Genomic DNA, 19,698 nt, shown 5'->3' on the forward strand with positions numbered 1-19,698 from the left:
AGCATTGCTGCAAATGTACATGGTCACGTCCATAGTTACGACATTACAATGCAGGTTCATAATGATGTCTAGTGTTACAGCATTATAACACAGGTACATAGTATCGTCCGTAATTACGACATCAAAACACAGGTACATAATGATGTCTTTAGTAACCAGTGTTACAGCATTATAACACAGGAACATAGTATCGTCTATAGTTACGACATTAAAACACAGGTACATAATGCTGTCTTTGGTAACAGCATTGCTGCGAAGGTACATAGTATCGTCCATAGTTACGACATTACAACACAGGTACATAATGATGTCCAGTGTTACAGCAGTATATCACAGGTACCTAGTATTGTCCATAGTTACGACATTAAAACACAGGCACAGGTACATAATTTTGTCCAGAGTTACAGCATTATAACACAGGTACATAGTATCGTCCGTAGTTACAACATTACAACACAGGTACATAATGATATCCATTGTTACAGCATTATAACACAGGTACATGGTCACGTCCATAGTTACGTCATTAAAACACAGGTACACAATGATGTCCAGTGTTACAGCACANCATTATAACACAGGTACATGGTCACGTCCGTAGTTACGACATTAAAATACAGGTACATAATAATGTCTTTAGTAACAGCATTACTGCAAAGGTACATGGTCACGTCCATAGTAACGATATTACAACACAGGTATATAATGATGTCCAGTGTTACAGCATTATAACACAGGTACATTGTAACGTCCGTAGTTACGACATTAAAACACAGGTATATAATGATGTCCAGTGTTTCAGCATTATAGTTACGACATTAAAACACATGTACATAATGATGTCCAGTGTTACAGCATTATACCACAGGTACATAGCATCGTCCGTAGTTGCGACATGAAAACACAGGTACATAATGATGTCCAGTGTTACAGCATTATAACAAAGGTACATAGTAACGTCCGTAGTTACGACATTAAAACACAGGTACACAATGATATAACACAGGTGACGTGTCTTGACGTCCATACATAGTTACACCATTGTAACAAAAGTACACAGTAACGTCCATAAGGAGCATCTATAGTGACAGCATCATAACACAGATACATATTTACTTCCATACTGTAGTTATAGTGTAATGATACAAGTACATGTAAATAAGGACGCTCCTTATTACAGGATAATATCAGGTGTACAAAGCGACCTCCGTTACCACAACATTTTAATTCAGGACAAAAATAAAAAAATTATAGCAGTTATACACTTATTCTACCTTGGCCTCAATAAATGAATTTGTGTCAATTTACAGAGCAGTACTTAGGTACTCCTAAACAGATCATATTTAAATACGAGTTCGTGTCGTTGCTATGAAAAGACCCTGCTGTTTAAAGGTTAATCCGAAGGCTGAACACATAGATTGCTATTTAATCGGTTGATAAAATCTTTACTGAGACAATATATGAGGTCAATACTGAGATAAATAACACATTAGACGTAGGAAACATATTCTAGTATTGATATGAATGTTATATAAAATCTTACTTCTAATTTCTAATTTAAGGTGCAGAGAGATGCATCATAATCTAAGCCTTGTATGAAACCAGTGGACTATTTAAATCAAACATGGATATCATCGATATAAAGAATTATTAGTTCAACTTTTAGCACCAAATTGTTAGAAGCATAAATGATGCAAATCCATGTGGCATGAGCGAAATTTAAGTTTCTCGACTAAATCACCTACATATTAAAAAACCAAAATATGCGTAATTCACTATGTAGTCATCTTTATATATCGCTGCTGTAATGAAACTTGTCTTTAAATCTTGTTTCATTGGTTCTGAGTTCGATTTATAAATGTGTTTACCCATAAGAAATACTTTGTCGTCTTTAAATATAAATTCTTCTTAGCGTGAACACACTAGTATAATGCCAATGAAGTGACCATAACGTACAGTATTGAAGAACAGTGTTGCAGTGTGATCACGATATCTGAAACTTGTAACACTTTTATATAACTTGTACACTGTGCACTCTGTCAATTCATTCAGACACATTGTTAATCTAGCGCAAATAGATCCGAATTGACGATACCATCTGGCATTTTATGGCATAACACCTGATCCAATGTCTAAATAGTAGAAAACAACACGACACCTAAATATCAGCTGGCACGCTTTTCCCACCATGCGTTATCGTTGAGCCAATGCATATATATATTTATTTAGGGGAAAACCCCATTAATCAATATATGCATATTATTCAGTAGAGATTAAGTGACTGGGCACGCTGACAAACCAGAAAACGCAGACTTCACTCAAGACCCAAATCTGTAACGTACCGGGGTTGCCCTAACCACCTCCACGAGTATAAGGACTTTGACAAAATTTATGTATAAGATATTTGACAATGGCATGGTAAGTTACTGTCCGTTGAATCCGGACACACATTTGTGCTGATCATTCGCCGATACGATTGGTTAAAGGGGCTCAGTAAATTTCTTATCATGTCTCGATAAATGACTATTACACACGCTTACAACAGATGAAAAGATATTTTTTACTGACAAACTATTTGAAAAGCTTCCAAATTTTAATCAATTAAATTGTATTTACGCTTTGTGGATATTTCCCCTTTGACCTTTAAATGATGTTGATACCAGATTTAAATAAAAATTTTACATGTACAATGAGAAAGCATGCATCATTTATTAATATTAAGAAAGCGTTTTGCTTGTACAATTATATCTGGAAGTAGTTAACGCAAATAGTCACAAGAAATAAAAAATAAGGACTCAGTCATTGAAGTATTTGGTATCTAGATACAGAAAGCACAACAATGTTTACATTTTATAGCACGATATTGCTACTTTGCTTAATACAACTCACATAAACAGTGACCTTGTTCGTAATAACACACATCACACAGGTACAATGATTCCTCCAGTACACCTACTATCTCTTGTTTTAGCTTTATGTTACAATTTGTGTTGGAAAAGGAGGGGATAAAATTTATTTTAAGTAAATATAACATTGAGTTTTGGCGAGTCGAAGGTCTAAATTCAACAAGGTCTCTCCTCCTCCTTATGGCATCCAACATACCGAGTTAAGTTTTGTGCTATCACTTTATTTCTTGTAAACTCTATTTCTGGTAACAGGGACATTGACCTTTGTTGAACAAAGCCAAAAACCGGAAGGGTAACCTCACTCCAAAAAATACACTAAGCTGAACGCAATTTTCGTTCTATAACAAGAATCTAGACAAAAAGGTTTTTTTTAATTTTAAGTTGCACCGTTTTTTATCTTGGCCAAAACCCACCCAAAATTATAAACGTTTTTCATTTTCCTTAGAGCCATATACATACTAAGTTTTTAATGTATACAATCATTTATTCTGAAGCTCTTTGAATTTCTACTTGCCTTGATGTTTGACAGACCAAAAGCATAGGATCTCATTTCGATCCGAAAGAAAATGGCACATCAAATATAAACTGTATTTCATAATTGTTTTCTGAAATAAGGATCCAGACTACGACATTAAGGTTTTTGTTTACAATGACCTTGACTGTTGACATACTTCATCCAAGATTATAGGATTCTTTGTCTACTCTAGAGCAACACGCATATACTAATTTTGAGCTTTGTGCGATCATGTGAGTTTAAGTTAGCACATAGGACTGTTATTTGGTCTGCGAAATTCCTTTTTTAGTAACAGATTGTGACATTCAACTTTGACGGACCAGTCAGAAGATCAACAGAAGGATTGTATCTCTTTCCTAGACACATTCACGTACTAAGCGTGAGGTTTGTGTGATTTTCTTTTTTCTAAAGTTAATGTCTAGACAAGGTAATAAGTCATTTAATAACAGATACATTGGCCTTCGACGAACAACGCCAACATCAAAAGGGTTTTTCCTCTTTCTTAGGGCAGCTGACATACACTTGTACAATCATTTGTTCCACAGTTAATACCCGGCAAAAATATTTAAACAGACGGACAAACGTGCATCTATTTTCCGCGTTATTGGTTTATCCTCGATCATTTTCGGGTGTTAAAAAAACGACATTCATAGATTGAGGCTAAAATTGTTGTGTTTAATGTTTAAATAAATTTTAACGACACATACATCATAAAATGGAAAAGAGTTAGCTACAAGGCAGTGTTTTGGAGTTTTATCAAAATTAGATATTTTATGTTAAGATGCAACATATTTATAACGCTATTACCAAGCGTATAGAAGCATTAGCCTTCGGAATCTACTGATTAAAGTTTAAGTTTTATAAACTTTTTTTTCTTCTTAAAGTATTGCCAAATGCAATTTAGAAAAAGGAAAAAATTAACAAATAAAGTTTTCATTTTGAGGAATGAGGGATGTTGGGAAAAACAAATATATGCTAATTCTGCATTTAAAATTAAATATTTAAAATGGTGGTCTCACCAATCGAAAAGCAATATTGACACTCAAATGAATAGTTGTGTATTTACACAAGACGTTCAGGGTACAGAACACTGCATTTGCACCAATTTCAAACCATGTGACTGAGCCTGGAGAAGCAGTGTATACCAGGAGCTTGAACTGTTTTCCTTAATATCAATTAAAAGATGTATGTGTGCTAGAACATATCTTCATTACTTGGATTTACATTAAGTATATAGATAAGTATCTGTTCAAAAACTTCAATAGTAACTAGATAATAGTCTGGTACGCAAAGCGTACACAGTAACATTAAAAGGTCGTACGCCCAGACTGGACAGTGTTGTCCACCATTTTGGTTCTGGATATCACAGTTAACCAAAGAGATACTGGAGGTCATCTGTATTGTAGATTTGGTACGTACAAAAATAATGAAATTAAATAAATCGGAACTTTCGGATTTCGATGAAAGATCAGAAGCACTTCTTAAGTAAATTTAAACTGAAAATTTATTTGGAATGCAATAAAAAGAAACGAAGAGAAATCAAGTAAAACCATTTATTATTGCACGTAGCAGTACTAGAACAACATGCAACATTAACAACAATCGGAGTTACCTTATTGGTTTCAAATAATGAAACGCTAATATTAAAAGCTTAATCTTGCGCTCACCTTGTTTAGAATCACGCCAATCAATAGTTTTGATAATTTGTTTAACGTAAGGCTTCATCACGTATTCTATGTAAATCGCTGAACACTTTTCACGTACTAATAACCCAGTTTATGACAGACACTGATATCACCAGAACAGAAAACATAGTCCAACCTGAAACAAATATCATTTTTTGACAAACGATTATATTTTTCTTGCCCGACTCACTAGCTTTGTGTATAAACGATATTAAAATTACCGCCCCCAATAATGTTAACTCGTGTCATAAGCGCTGTTGAATTTACCACCCAAAATTATGGTATCCGATGGTTGTCAGCGGTGTTGCATTAGCTGCCCTACGATAACGTTCTCGATAATGTGGTCTTATATATCTCCCCCCAGATAAACATTACATAATTTCATACTCCTTAAACATACCAGCTGATATTCAGAGTCTGAAATGTTTTATGTAAAGTGACAAAAACTCTCCCCCCCCCCCAGGTAAAACATTTCAAGAAGCCCAGTGCCTCATTGGAAGATTCCATTCTATATTCCAAGGGTTCAAAATTATTGATCAAAAGTTCTTTGTTAAATGCAAATATTCAGAGCTAAAGGTAAGATGTCTTCAGCTGTAATTTTTAACGCCGAATTGCTTGCAGAAATGGGGATGGGCTTATTACGGAGCACAAATCCCAAGCATGCAGAGTAAGGAAAAGGAAAGGGGCTTTTTACCAGACATGGAGTTATAACCGCTAAAATACCATCACCATATTATTGTCTGGTAAACAAAGACGCCCATAGTAACAGTAATCATAGTATTGTCTGGTAAACAAATACGTCCTTAGTAACAGTAACCAGAACACTGTCTGGTAAACAAAGACATCGATAGCAACAGTAAACAGAATACTGTGTGGTAAACATAGAAATCCATAGTAACAGTAACCAGAGTACTGTCTGGTAAACAAAAAAAGTCCTTGGTAACGGTAACCAGAATACTGTGTGGTAAACAAAGACATCCATAGTAACGGTAACCAGGATACTGTCTGGTAAACAAAGACATCCATAGCAACAGTAACCAGATTTCTGTCCGGTAAACAAAGACATCCATAGAAACAGTAAACAGAATATTGTCTGGTAAACAAAGACGTCCATAGTAACGGTAACCAGAATACTGTGTGGTAAACAAATACATCCATATCAAAAGTAACCAGATTTCTGTCCGGTAAACAAAGACATCCATAGAAACAGTAACCAGAATACTGTCTGTTAAACAAAGACATCCATAGCAACAGTAACCAGAATGCTGTTCGCTAAATAAAGACATACATATCAAGAGTAACCAGATTGCTGTCCGATTAACAAAGACATCCATAGAAACAGTAACCAGAATGCTGTCTGGTAAACAAAGATCACCATAGTAACAGTAACTAAAGTATTGTCTAGTAAACAAAGACGTTCATAGTAACAGTAACCAGAATACTGTCTAGTAAACAAAGACATCCATAGAAACAGTAAACAGAATATTGTCTGGTAAACAAAGACGTCCTTAATAACAGTAACCAGGTTACTGTCTAGTAAACAAAGACATCCATAGAAACAGTAAACAGAAAACTGTCTGGTAAACATAGACGTCTATAGCAACAGTAACTAAAGTATTGTCTGGTAAACAAAGACATCCATAAAAACAGTAAACAGAATACTGTCTGGTAAACATAGACGTCTATAGCAACAGTAACTAAAGTATTGTCTGGTAAACAAAGACACCAATAGTAACCGTAACCAGAATACTGTCCTGTAAACAAAGACATCCATAGCAACAGTAACCGGAATACTGTCTGGTAAACAAAGACATCCATAGTAACAGTAACCGGAATACTGGCTGGTAAACAAAGACATCCATAGCAACAGTAACCAGAATACTGTCCTGTAAACAAAGACATCCATAGCAACAGTAACCGGAATACTGTCTGGTAAACAAAGACATCCATAGCAACAGTAACCAGAATACTGTCTGGTAAACAAAGACATCCATAGTAACGGTAACCTGAATGCTGTCTGGTAAACATAGACGTCCATATTAACGGTAACCTGAATACTGTCTGGTAAGCATAGATATCTATAACAACAGTAACCAGAATACTGTCTGGTTTAAAAGGACGTTCATAGTAACAGTAACCAGAATGATGTCTGGTAAACATAGACGTCCATAGTAACAGTAACCGGAATACTGTCCTGTAAACAAAGACGTCCATAGTAACAGTAACCAGAATACTGTCTGGTAAACAAAGACATCCATAGCAACAGTAACCAGATTTCTGTCCGGTCAACAAAGACATCCATAGCTACAGTTTCCATATTGCTGTCCGGTAAACAACGACATCCATAGCAACAGTGACCAGATTTCTGTCCGGTAAACAAAGACATCCATAGGAACAGTAACCAGATTTCTGTCTGGTAAACAAAGACGTCCATAGCAACAGTAACGAGATTTCTGTCCGATAAACAAAGACATCCATAGCAACAGTAACCAAAATACTCTCTGGTAAACAAAGACATCCATAGCAACAGTAACCGGAATACTCTCTGGTAAACAAAGACATCCATATCAAAAGTAACCAGATTTCTGTCCGGTAAACAAAGACATCCATAGCAACAGTAACCGGAATACTGTCTGGTAAACAAAGACATCCATAGCAACAGTAACCAGAATACTGTCTGGTAAACAAAGACATCCATAGTAACGGTAACCTGAATGCTGTCTGATAAACATAGACGTCCATATTAACGGTAACCTGAATACTGTCTGGTAAACAAAGATCACCACAGTAACAGTAACTAAAGTATTGTCTAGTAAACAAAGACGTTCATAGTAACAGTAAACAGAATACTGTCTGGTAAACAAAGACGTCCTTAGTAACAGTAACCAGATTACTGTCTAGTAAACAAAGACATCCATAGTAACAGTTGTAACCTGAATGCTGTCTGATAAACATAGACGTCCATATTAACGGTAACCTGAATAGTGTCTGGTAAACAAAGATAACCACAGTAACAGTAACTAAAGAATTGTCTAGTAAACAAAGAAGTTCATAGTAACAGTAACTCCATAGTTACAGGATTATAATACATTAACCTATCACCGTTGTGTCAATACGTCTGATCAATTAAAGGAAATATAATTACAGCATTGTTTTAACAATTCCGTTGAATGACTTCTAAATATACGCATTCACTTAAACTGATGTTGTGAAAGCATGCCTCAAATAACTGAATGTTTTGGGTTACCTAGATAATCTTACTAATCAACTCATCATAGATATTGTCAAGAAGGAATTCAACAGTTCACACTATGATATCCTCATTTTTTTCCACCTGTTTTTTGGTCCCTTTTTTAAAAACCCAATATGTTCCAAATGAGTTTAAACAATACATATACAAGTTCCCTCAGTAGTATGACATATAGTATTGTACAGAATGGAAAAGTCGTATATTCTAATAAAGAAATATTTTTGAGGAAAAGATGGTCAGAATGGATCAAAAGATGTATGCAAATTCTTTAAAGTCCACATTCTACAAGTGTATTTATTTTACTGCTTGAAGTATATATCGAAACAGCATGACAACGGTTGCAACCCTGATTTCGTTTCAACTAAAAATGGTATGAAGACGTTTGAATGATGAGTTGGTTGAGCAACTAGAAGAGCGATAAAACCTAGCGTATACGACTTTGTGAAGATTGGTAATCAAACACAAACGAGACAGGTCCGTATCCTTATCATTAAATAATATAGAAAAGTATGATTAGCTAGTATCTCTGTGTAACAGCATTGTAAGTATGACATGTAAAAATGCCTGCAGAAATGATCAAGTTATTAGATCGTTGATTGTGGTTTGGACAATGGAATCAAGAAATACAATGTTGTCTTTGGTTTTCTTTTCGGATTTCAAGTTGCTGATTTTTGTTTTAGATAATGAGACTGAAATCCAATTAGGTATATTCCCCTTTTTGTCCTTTGTCAGGCGTAGTCTTCCACATAACCCATAAGTATCCTGTTCGGAGTTTGGTATAAATAATAAATACTATGTTGTTTTGATCAAAAACAGTAATTTAAAAGCGATTTTGTGAGCTTTCGAACACTTATGTTTCCTTTGTCAAGCAAAGAGTGCAAACGAGTGGGTCTCGACTCTAAACCTTTGAACACTACCCACTAATCCACAATGCACCAAAACAGTAAACACGTCTGTCAGAAAATATCGAGATATTCCGCCAAATAACATTCTAATACTACAGGCAGTCAGAGGAACGGGTAATGTGTTTACTCTTGACCGCCCTTAGTGTCATCTATATGACCCCATTTCAGCATCCACTAAGATTTAAGACATTGGTCATTTGCACTCATTGCAGGCAGGTTCTAAACCACCCTTAACCCGGACACACAGTTGCGCTTATCATTGGTCAATCCTATTGATTGTAAATGTAAAAGAAATCTTAATATTACCTTGGACTTTTGTTTCAATGGACGTGATGTTTGTATGGTAACCTAACACATATAGAATAGTCAGCGATTTTTTCTGACTCGGGTATTCACCTGAATGGGTTAGAGGTTGTGATTGATATAAATAATCGATTTCTGAATTACTGCATACCCAAGTCGCAGTATGATATATTTAAACAGGAGATCCCAAAGGGATCATAGTGCCCACCATCGTACCATCTTCATAGGCTCTATGTAAGATAGGTCTTTACTATTTCATTTCTCTTTTCTGTTGGATCGTACCATGCAAACAGTGTTTTCGTCTTGTGGGAACTATTGATAAAGGTTTCATACTGCTGTGTATGACATTTTTCTTTCAAACCGAGGTTTTCGTTTGACCTAGTAACTAGAATGTTTTTTCATTTGTAACAAAGGGAACTAAATTAAGAAATTTTAGAAAAAAAATCTTTTGTAATTCTTTGGAAATAGTGATAACAATCTAGAACTGTCAAATTCCAAAATGGCTCTCTGAACAACAGATTTAACGCAAGCGTTTACTAACGCAGAAATAGAGGTTAGCGACTGGTTAAACTTAACGACTTCGTTAGCTTAACGATAAATTTGAACAACCGGGCCTGGTGACCATCCTGTTTTCCGGTCAGTCCCTAAATTAATATGCATAACAATGAACTATTGGGAAGCTTTATGTGAGTTTGGAAAATATAAATACAGTACTATCTGATTAATAGCGTTAAATTGTTTTAACCTCAAAACTCAAGATGGCCGCCTGTCGGTCATCATGATTTTCTTCTCCAACAGTCACCAAATTCAGAATGCATAATAAGTAGGGACAATGCGGGAACCATAAGTGTAGTTTGAAAAAAAGATCCCTCCATTGCTTCTCGAGAAAAAAAATTACAATTGTGTATTATTTCTATGATATATGTATGTTGACAAAGTGGTTTGTTTTGGTCTTATGCATTGCAGCTGTGGTTTAAGTTTCTCCTTGTGTGTTGACGAGGTGGTGTCTTTTGTCCTTATGTGTTTTTACTAAGGTATATTTTGTCCTTGTGTGATGACCAGGGGGTGACTGTTGTCATTGTTTATTGTAACTATGGTATACGTTATCCTTGTCTGATCCTTGTCGAGAGGGTCTCTTTTGTCCTTATGTTATGATAATACGGTATATGTTGTCCTTGTTTGTCGACGAGGGGGTCTCTTTTGTCCTTGTGTATTGTTAATACGGTATATGTTGTACTTGTGTTTTGACGAGGGGGTCTCTTTGGCCTTGTTTAATATTAATTCGGTACATGTTGTCCTTGTGTGATGAACAAGTGGAGACTTTTGTCCTTGTGTATTGTAACTGTGGTAAAAGTTGTCCTTGTGTGTTGACAAGGTAGTGTTTTTTGTCCTTGTGTGATGTAACTACGGTATATGTTGTCCTTGTTTGTCGTCGAGGGGGTCTCGTTTGTCCTTGTGTAATGTAACTACGGTATATGTTGTCCTTGATTGTCGACGAGGATGTCTCGTTTGTCCTTGTGTATTGTTACTTTGATCTATTAAGTATTTTTTACTGAAGGTAAACTATATATGGTGACAATGCTCCAATTATAAACTGCCAATCCCATTGTTCAGAATAACATAGTCGGAAACACTAGGAATACACTTCTACATTTCAATTACCAGAATTCGTATGTGCTTATTAGTTTTTTTTGAAACAGACTCTAACTTGTTTTATTATACGGTATACCGGGATACTTTCGACCAGTCAATACATGTCAATAAAATTCATGTTCACCCAGTGTTAATTCCGCCATTCACATATACTTACTATACATTATATGTTGTGTACTGATATCCGCTGTCATGATACATTTGCTTTGTCAAGGGAGGGCGACAAAAGAGAATGTTAAAGTACGGCGAAAATTTCCCGGTAACCAGTAATTTGCAACACATAGTGCAGCATTGAAACTCTATTACAACGTATATGACCCTCCAGGGGTTTGATTGGTCAAGAAATTTAGACTGGGACTATTTTTTCACGCGATTTGTGCCATGTGCTGTTTTGCTTCCGTCGTCTGCTGTCAGTATGGCTGCTTTGCATGATGACGTGCTACTGGCAAATGTTGGTGACTTTATGAGTTAAACGATGGGGAAAATGGAGATAATTAAGCTATTATCAAAAGAGAGATAAATTCTTTTAGATTTGATCGCTATGAAATGGAATCATTTTCAGGCAAAATTGCTACGGAGGCTTGATATCGTTTCAACGTCATACCGTCATGTCCAGGTCGTGAAACGGGAAGTCAATCTGTGACAGTAAAAGAAACTTTCAGAAATATATCGCCATCCGTTTTAAAAATTCACAGCAATTTTAGCGATAAGTCTGACATTGATTCACTAGACGATACAGATATCAATGTCTTTTTTTGCATCAGTGGTAAACAAAAATACAAAATAAACAACGGATGGTGACGCTAGGAAAGTACAAGATTTCTTACAAAATGTCCTCAGAAAAAAATGACCGTTTAAAAGAAAAAAAAACGTACATTTAAACAAGTTACTCTTAACGAAATCAGAAGGATGACGAATATGAACCCGCATATATCAGAAATATCATATGCAGCATTGATCAGTATTTGAAAAAGAAAGATTACGGCAAGCAGATCGCAACAAATTCCAAGTTTTCAATAGTAATGGCGGTGATTCATTAAAAAAATAAAATAAACGTGAGGGTAAAGGTAATCAAGATAGGAGAGTCCATGCCATTACTGACAAAGAATAGATATTGATAAGACTTACAAATCACGTCAACTGGGGACCGGTAGCCCTGAAAGTTTGATACAAACAATGCGGCTCCAAAATATTATTCGATTTGGTATTGGAGGTGTTGATGAACTCCGGGATTAGCGATGGGGCGATGGACAATTACGTAAGGTTTCGGAAAATAATGAATATATTTAAATCTCTGAATATCTGACGAAAACTAGACCTGGTTCTGACCCTAAACATGTGAGAGCCGTTCTTCCACGTGTCTTGGTAACCCCCAGAACCCATATCGGTGCTCTGTCGCCACATATAAAGCCTACTAAGCCCGTCGCCCACCTACATACTGCGTCCCAGATGACCTCTTTTTTTGTGGCAAGAAACACAAATTCTAAGAAATCCAGCAAATCGTTCAAATGTTAGTCAGTTGAAAAAACAAGTTTGGAAAATAATCACAACAGCAAAAAATGCAGGAATGTATAAAACTGTTTTAACCTACACAAACACTCAGTCAATTCAGTGTTAACAAAAGCATCCCGATTAAGTCCCTCCCCATTTTCTTTTGGTCTACCAGAAACTTTGCCTACGTCACACAACACTAATATGTTTTGGCCCTACCGACCAATCATCCGGTATCGACGTGTCGTTACCTATGCAAGTATATTGTGTAGGTCAATTGTCACATTGGTCTCGGCTTGTTCAATCGATCAGGTATTTAAATCGAGCACACACAGACGTTAGGAAGAAAAACGGTATGGAAATCGCGAATTGCATTGTATATAGTGCTGGTCTCATCAAAACAAACTGCAATGTTAATATTCAAATGAATAGCTGTGTATATATGCTAATAAATAAAGGGTATTGATTACACCTTTCATAAAAAGTACTATCTGGTAAATAAAGACGCCCATAGTAACAGTAACTAGATTATCGTCTGGTAAACATAGAGCCCATAGTAACATACCAGATTATCGTCTGGTAAACATAGACGCTCATAGTAACAGTAACCTGATTATTATCTGGTAAACAAGGACGCTCATAATAACAGTAACCAGAATACTGTCTTGTAAACAAAGACGTCCCATAGTAACAGTAACTAGATTAATTTCTGGTAAACAAAGACGCTCATAGTAACAGTAACCTGATTATTATCTGGTAAACAAGGACGCTCATAATAACAGTAACCAGAATACTGTCTAGTAAACAAAGACGTCCCATAGTAACAGTAACTAAATTATTGTCTGGTAAACATAGACGCCCATAGTAACAGTTAACAGAGTACTGTCTGGTAAACATAGACACTCATAGTAACAGTAGTGACAATAAACAGATTATTGTCTGGTAAACAAAGACGCCCCTAGTAACAGTAAACAGATTACTGTCTGGTAAACATAGACGCCCATAGTAATAGTAACTAGATTATTGTCTGGTAAACATAGACGCCCATAGTAAAACCTGAATGATGTCTGGTAAACAAGGACGCTCATAGTAACAGTAACCAGATTACTGTCTGGTAAACAAAGACGCCCCTAGTAACAGTAAACAGATTATTGTCTGGTAAACATAGACGCCCATAGTAATTAAATATTCTCGCGGTTCGACAGTATAGAGAGAATTATTTGTCTTCTCGGGCACGGAGATATCGTGCAGGCGGTTTGCCACGTGGGAACACGGGTGTGTAGCGTGTATACGCTGTAGTGGTCATTCTCACAAAATGATACGCTGGGGCAATTAGACAGTCTAATATCTCAAAAATTAGGCTCGTTTGAAAGGAAGGTGTGCGAGAATTCTGAGGCGTCGTTGGAGAAAATACAGCAGTCGATACTAAATGCGGACACTTACAAATTTAATATGAAAAGTTGTGAGGTGCAGCATAAATTTAATTCCAAAGTACGGGCTAAATTGGTGGACGCCACGCATTCTTTAATGTCGGACCCAGATACAACGCGTAACAAAATAGAAGAAGGTATGTCAATGTTAGACTATCGGAACAAGCTGGTTAAGCTAGCGGACAGTTCTGAGTCCGGCTGGAAAACGGTGGATGAGTACATAGCGAATCCTATAGCATCAGACTCGGACGATGAGAAGAAAATGGACCGAGCGATATCCAGGGCTAATAAAAAAGTTAAAGCGGCGAAAACAAAGTCGACGCGTGGGAGGAACAGATACAGGCCTTATCGTCGGGAGAACACGGAGACGAGGAACCCCATGACTATAAGCCCAGCGAGAGAGAGACAGGGATATTTCCCCAGGAGTGTCAACAAACCCGGCACCTGTTTCGGCTGTGGAAAGGCTGGGCATTGGCGACAGGAGTGTCCTGGGGTCCATGGAGGGGTTTCGAACCCATCGGCTCATAAGATAAGTAGATCTTTGTTTACTATGCATGTGCGAACATCAGTCATAAACGAGAACAAGCAGGTAAGAGATGATAAGTGTTGTCCTGTACATAAGGGTAATGGTACAGAAACTGAGCGTTCGCCGGTCGGACGTTTGAAAGGTAGTATTCAGTATTGGGAGAAAAAAGGTACCAGTGAGGCGGTTCTCTCCATAATAGAGAGTGGATACAAACTCCCATTTAGGGAAATTCCGCCAAGTGTGGTATTGTCGAATAACAAGACTGCACGGGATAATCCCGACTTTGTTAAAGCAGAAATTGAAAAGCTATTACGACTTGGGTGCGTGACAGAAGTACCGTTATGTCCAGCTGTCGTAAATCCGCTGACAGTAGCCTTCAATAAGACAGGTAAGCCACGCCTAGTTCTGGACTGTAGACACATCAATCCGTATTTGCATAAATTTAAATTCAAATATGACGACGCTAAAGTAGCGAGGGAGGTGCTTCAGACGGGTGATTACCTGTTTACTTTTGATTTGAAGTCTGCATACCATCATATTGAAATTTTCTCAGAACACAGAAAATTTCTTGGTTTTCAATATGAAATAGAAGGTAGGACGCGGCAATACATCTGGAATGTTCTCGCATTCGGTGTTTCTACAGCAGCATTTCAATTCTCAAAGGTTTTGAGAGAAGTCGTCAAATCTGTTCGTAGTGCAGGTCATAGGCTAATTATGTATTTGGACGACGGTATCGGGGGTCATGAGACGGAAGGCGGGGCCAATGAGGTAAGCAGGTATGTTAAGCAGGCTTTAACGGATTACGGCTTTCTCCTCGCTGAAGAGAAATGTCATTGGAAGGCATCGAGATGCGCTACCTGGCTAGGGTATACATGCAGCGGTGGATCCAGAGACCTATCTGGGAGGGTTTCCAAATTTCCTGGGGGGTTTCCATGTTGGAAAAAATTGAGGAAAATGGTGAAAATATATGATTTTTAAAGAAAAATCTCAGGGTGGGGGGGTTTCCTGAAGCCCAAAAAACCCCTCTGGATCCGCCACTGTACATGGTCTATGGAGGTAGGCGTGGTCAGGGTTACTACAGACAGGATTGATCGGCTTTTGTATTGGTTATCCAATACAATGACACAGGTCACACAAAGAGGTCAGGTATTGTTCTCCGTCCGGTATGTAGCGGCTTTGGTCGGCCGAATCATATCTATGCAGGGTGTGGTTGGGTCCGTCGCTCGTTTGCGTACTCGAGCGTTGTACACATGTGTATTATCTAGAGCAAGTTGGAATGCGCGTGTTATGCTTACGGCAGAGGCTATTGACGAGATAGAATTCTGGTTGTTAAATGTGCAATCCATGAACGATAAAGGTTCTACATTATTGAATGAGCACGCAGTGTGTGATGTTGTGGTATGCACGGACGCATCTGCAGTGGGATACGGGGGATATGTACAAGAGGTGCATGGTGAGTACAAACACGAGGGTGATTTAGATCAGATAATCGATATTGGTTACGGTGAGTTTGTATACACACGTGATGGTGTACCGTTAGATGAACACGGTGTTGTCATTGGTGTACATGTAGATTCGGGTGACGCCACAGTAGTGGTAATCTCTCCGAGAGATGGGGTGGAGGCATATGATGCTGTTTACGGCACTCAGGGTGTTGTACGACCCGCAGGGGGTCAGGGCCACGGAGACCCCGGTGAGGGGCGACCTTTGAGAGGTCATGTCATCACAGATAACACCCCGGGTGTTTGTCGCCTAATGAAAGGCGGGGCCAAGGCTGGCCCCAGTATAGGGCGACCTTTGAGAGGTCAGTGTGGTAGCACTCATAGTGCGGATCGATCCTTAGGGGGTCATATTATCCCTAAGACAGGACGGCCTTTGAAACGTCAGGTGAGTAGTGACGTAGTTTAAAATCCAGCAGAGGTTTTTTCACGCAGTCAGGAAGACAGGCTCCCCACGGTGGGGGATCTGTATCACATGGATAAGTGTATAGCGTTGGGTACGTGGAATGAAAATGAGAGCTCGTACAGCTCAACTTGGCGAGAATTGGAGGCCACGAAAAGAGTACTTTTGTCCAAGATCGACAAGGTAAAAGGTAAACACGTTAAGTTGTTGACGGATAACAAGAACGTTTGTTCTATAGTGAAGGTGGGTAGTAGGAGGTCAGATCTACAGAATATCGCCAGAGAGGTAAATGATATGTGCGATGCAAATAGCATAGACATTAGTGCACAGTGGTTACCCAGAGGCATGAATGAGACTGCTGATTATTTAAGCAGATGCAAAGATGCTGACGACTGGTCAGTACAGGCTTGGGTTTTTGAGTTATGTGAGGCAGCATGGGGACCACACAAAATTGATCGTTTCGCCACAGATTACAACAGTAAGTGCATACGGTTTAATTCCAAGTGGTGGTGTCCAGGCACGGAAGCCATGGATGCGTTCACTGTAGGGTGGCAAGGGGTTAACAACTGGGTCGTTCCACCTCCGAGACTGGTTGTTCAGGTTTTGGTCAAAATGAGGGACGAGTTGACATGTGGGACGCTTATCGTTCCTCTATGGAGAAGCGCGGCTTATTGGCCCATATTATGTCCCACAGAGGGGGTGTTCGGTCATTACATTGTAGACGTTCGTCTATTGTCGAACAGGGGTGTCACGTTGAGGGGGCGGGGCAACAACGGGTGTTTCGGAGTCGATGTTTTGGCTTTTGAAATGTTGGCCCTGAGGTTAGATTTTAGGAATTGAAATCAGGTTACGGTATAAGCTATACTCTATATTTTGTTCGTGTGTTTTGACAGGCATAGGACTGAGGGGATCCATAGATGATGCGATCAAGGCCTCTGGGGTCACGGAAGGCTCTCCACTATACAAGATGGCAGACGGTATGGCGGAGAGGCTATTATTGAGCAAGAGTGCAAGCACCAACATCAAATATTACGGAGCATTCAAAAGGTGGGAGCGTTTTATTACTGAACACGGATTTACAGCTCTCCCTGCGAGTCCTATCCATGTGGCATTGTATTTAAACTTTTTGTTGGGAAACGGTTCTACTTTCGCGACGGTGTCAGCAGCAGTGTATGCCATTAAATGGGTACACAGAGTGAACGGACGCGAGGATCCTACATGTAACTCATTTGTGCAGAACTTAGTCGAGACGTCTAAACGTGTTGCTAAAAAGCCTACACGCAAGAAGGAACCGGTGACATCGGACATTCTTATTGATTTATGTGAAATGTTTTCATGTTCAGATGACTTGATGGTGGTTAGGGACCTTTCAATGATATTAATATCTTTTTCGGGGTTTTTACGTTTTAACGAGCTTAGTGCTTTGCGTTGTTCGGATGTTAAGTTTTCCGGAGACCATTTTACGCTAATTATTAGAAAAAGTAAGACGGACCAGTATCATTTCGGTAGTGACGTGGTTATTAGCAAGGGTATCACGGTCGCGTGTCCATACACAATGTTGACGAAATACGTTAATTTGGCGGAGATAGATTTGGAATCCGACGAATTCTTGTTCAAGCAAGTCTACCGTTCCGGTAAAGTATGTAAACTTATTAGTAAGAATAAGTCACTTAGTTACACCGGAGCAAAAGAGGCAATCATGAAGCGAATCAAGCTTGTTTCGGGCGAAGGGAACTTCAGTCTGCATTCGCTCCGATCAGGGGGGGCTACCCTGGCTGCGAATAACGGCGTGAACGAACGCTGTTTTCAAAGGCACGGTCGGTGGAAAATCCCAGTCGAGCAAAGACGGCTACGTTGCGGATTCTCTTGAGAATCGTTTGTTAGTAACACAAAAATTAGGTTTGTAAAGAAAAAAATAAAATAAAAAAATATTACAATCGTTCTCCTTGCCCTTTCTTTGTAATTTCTCGAAGCACGACAGGCTAGTCCGGCAAATGAGTATTTGCGTGTTGTGTTATTTATTTCGGATTGGAGGTGAAGAGAAGACTTAAATATTCTCGCGGTTCGACAGTATAGAGAGAATTATTTGTCTTCTCGGGCACGGAGATATCGTGCAGGCGGTTTGCCACGTGGGAACACGGGTGTGTAGCGTGTATACGCTGTAGTGGTCATTCTCTAGCTGTCTATCGTATAGCGCGGTCACGGCTAAAAATTCAATTTCGGCCTATATAAAGGCCCGGTCACACAGCCTTTCGCGTCTGTACCATGAGACCTTGGTAAGGGCTGGTGTCAGTATCTGCACAATTTCATCGAACATGGCAGGTGGCATTCTCATGAAGTTCTGGAAGGCCCTTGGATCTTCATTACGGAGCTCCACCATGAGACGATCGTACAGCCCCAGCTCAGGTCTCCTGCCAATCCAGTCGCGCACCCAGATGTTCCGGACCACCCTCCTCCTCCTCCTTCGTCTTCTTCTGTCAATGAGGAGCTGATGGACCTGTACCACTTGGTTCTGATGCTGCTGGAGCAGCAAGACGAGGTCATTACGGTGACGGGGATCCATGTTCACCCCTTGACGTCTGGAGCACAACTGACGAATGCTCGGCAAATCGCGCTTTTTATATACCTAAAATCAGACGTTGTACGGACGCGATTAGGCCGTGGACAATCGTATTTGGGACGTGTACAAGACGCAATTGAACGTGATTAGGCCGGTATTGGGGCGCGCTGTTTACGCGGAGAAAGGCGTTTGTCCGTGTTTACACGCGGTACACACGCTAATGCACGTGATAACAACGCGGTACAGACGCGGAACAAACGTGCTATGACCGTGCTCCACCCGCGATTACCCGCTAAAATTTCGCGTCCTACCGCGTGTAACCACGTCTTAACCGCGGCCGTAGCACGTCCTAGCACGTTCGTTCCGCGTCTGTACCGCGTCTTTACCGCGTGTGTACCACGTGTACCGCCCCCGATTACCCGCGGTCTAAATTTTTGGGCAGCCCAAAACTTTTTCGCGCGGCCAACCGCGTGTGAATTTCTTACCGCGTGTAACGACGGGTAAAGTACGGCTGTATCGCGTCTTTATCGCGACCTCAAAGCGTCCAACAGCGTCTGCTTCACGGGCAGAAAT

At 39.2% G+C, this 19,698-nt stretch overlaps 2 protein-coding genes across 2 annotated transcripts in view; one reads left to right on the forward strand and one right to left on the reverse strand.

Moving 5' to 3' along the window:
* LOC110442578 (transient receptor potential cation channel subfamily V member 1-like) overlaps positions 1 to 19,698 on the reverse strand; it is a 34,668-nt gene that overhangs the window by 12,801 nt on the left and 2,169 nt on the right. The window lies entirely within an intron of this gene.
* LOC110442586 lies at positions 14,047 to 17,540 on the forward strand. The gene is made up of 3 exons (XM_021486270.1): positions 14,047 to 15,535; positions 15,707 to 16,550; positions 17,459 to 17,540. The coding sequence occupies exons 1-3, from the start codon at positions 14,160 to 14,162 to the stop codon at positions 17,462 to 17,464; spliced, it is 2,226 nt and encodes a 741-aa protein (XP_021341945.1). The 5' UTR covers positions 14,047 to 14,159; the 3' UTR covers positions 17,465 to 17,540.

Source organism: Mizuhopecten yessoensis, unplaced genomic scaffold (assembly GCF_002113885.1).
Source record: "Mizuhopecten yessoensis strain PY_sf001 unplaced genomic scaffold, ASM211388v2 scaffold1883, whole genome shotgun sequence".
Taxonomy (NCBI): Eukaryota; Metazoa; Mollusca; class Bivalvia; order Pectinida; family Pectinidae; genus Mizuhopecten; species Mizuhopecten yessoensis.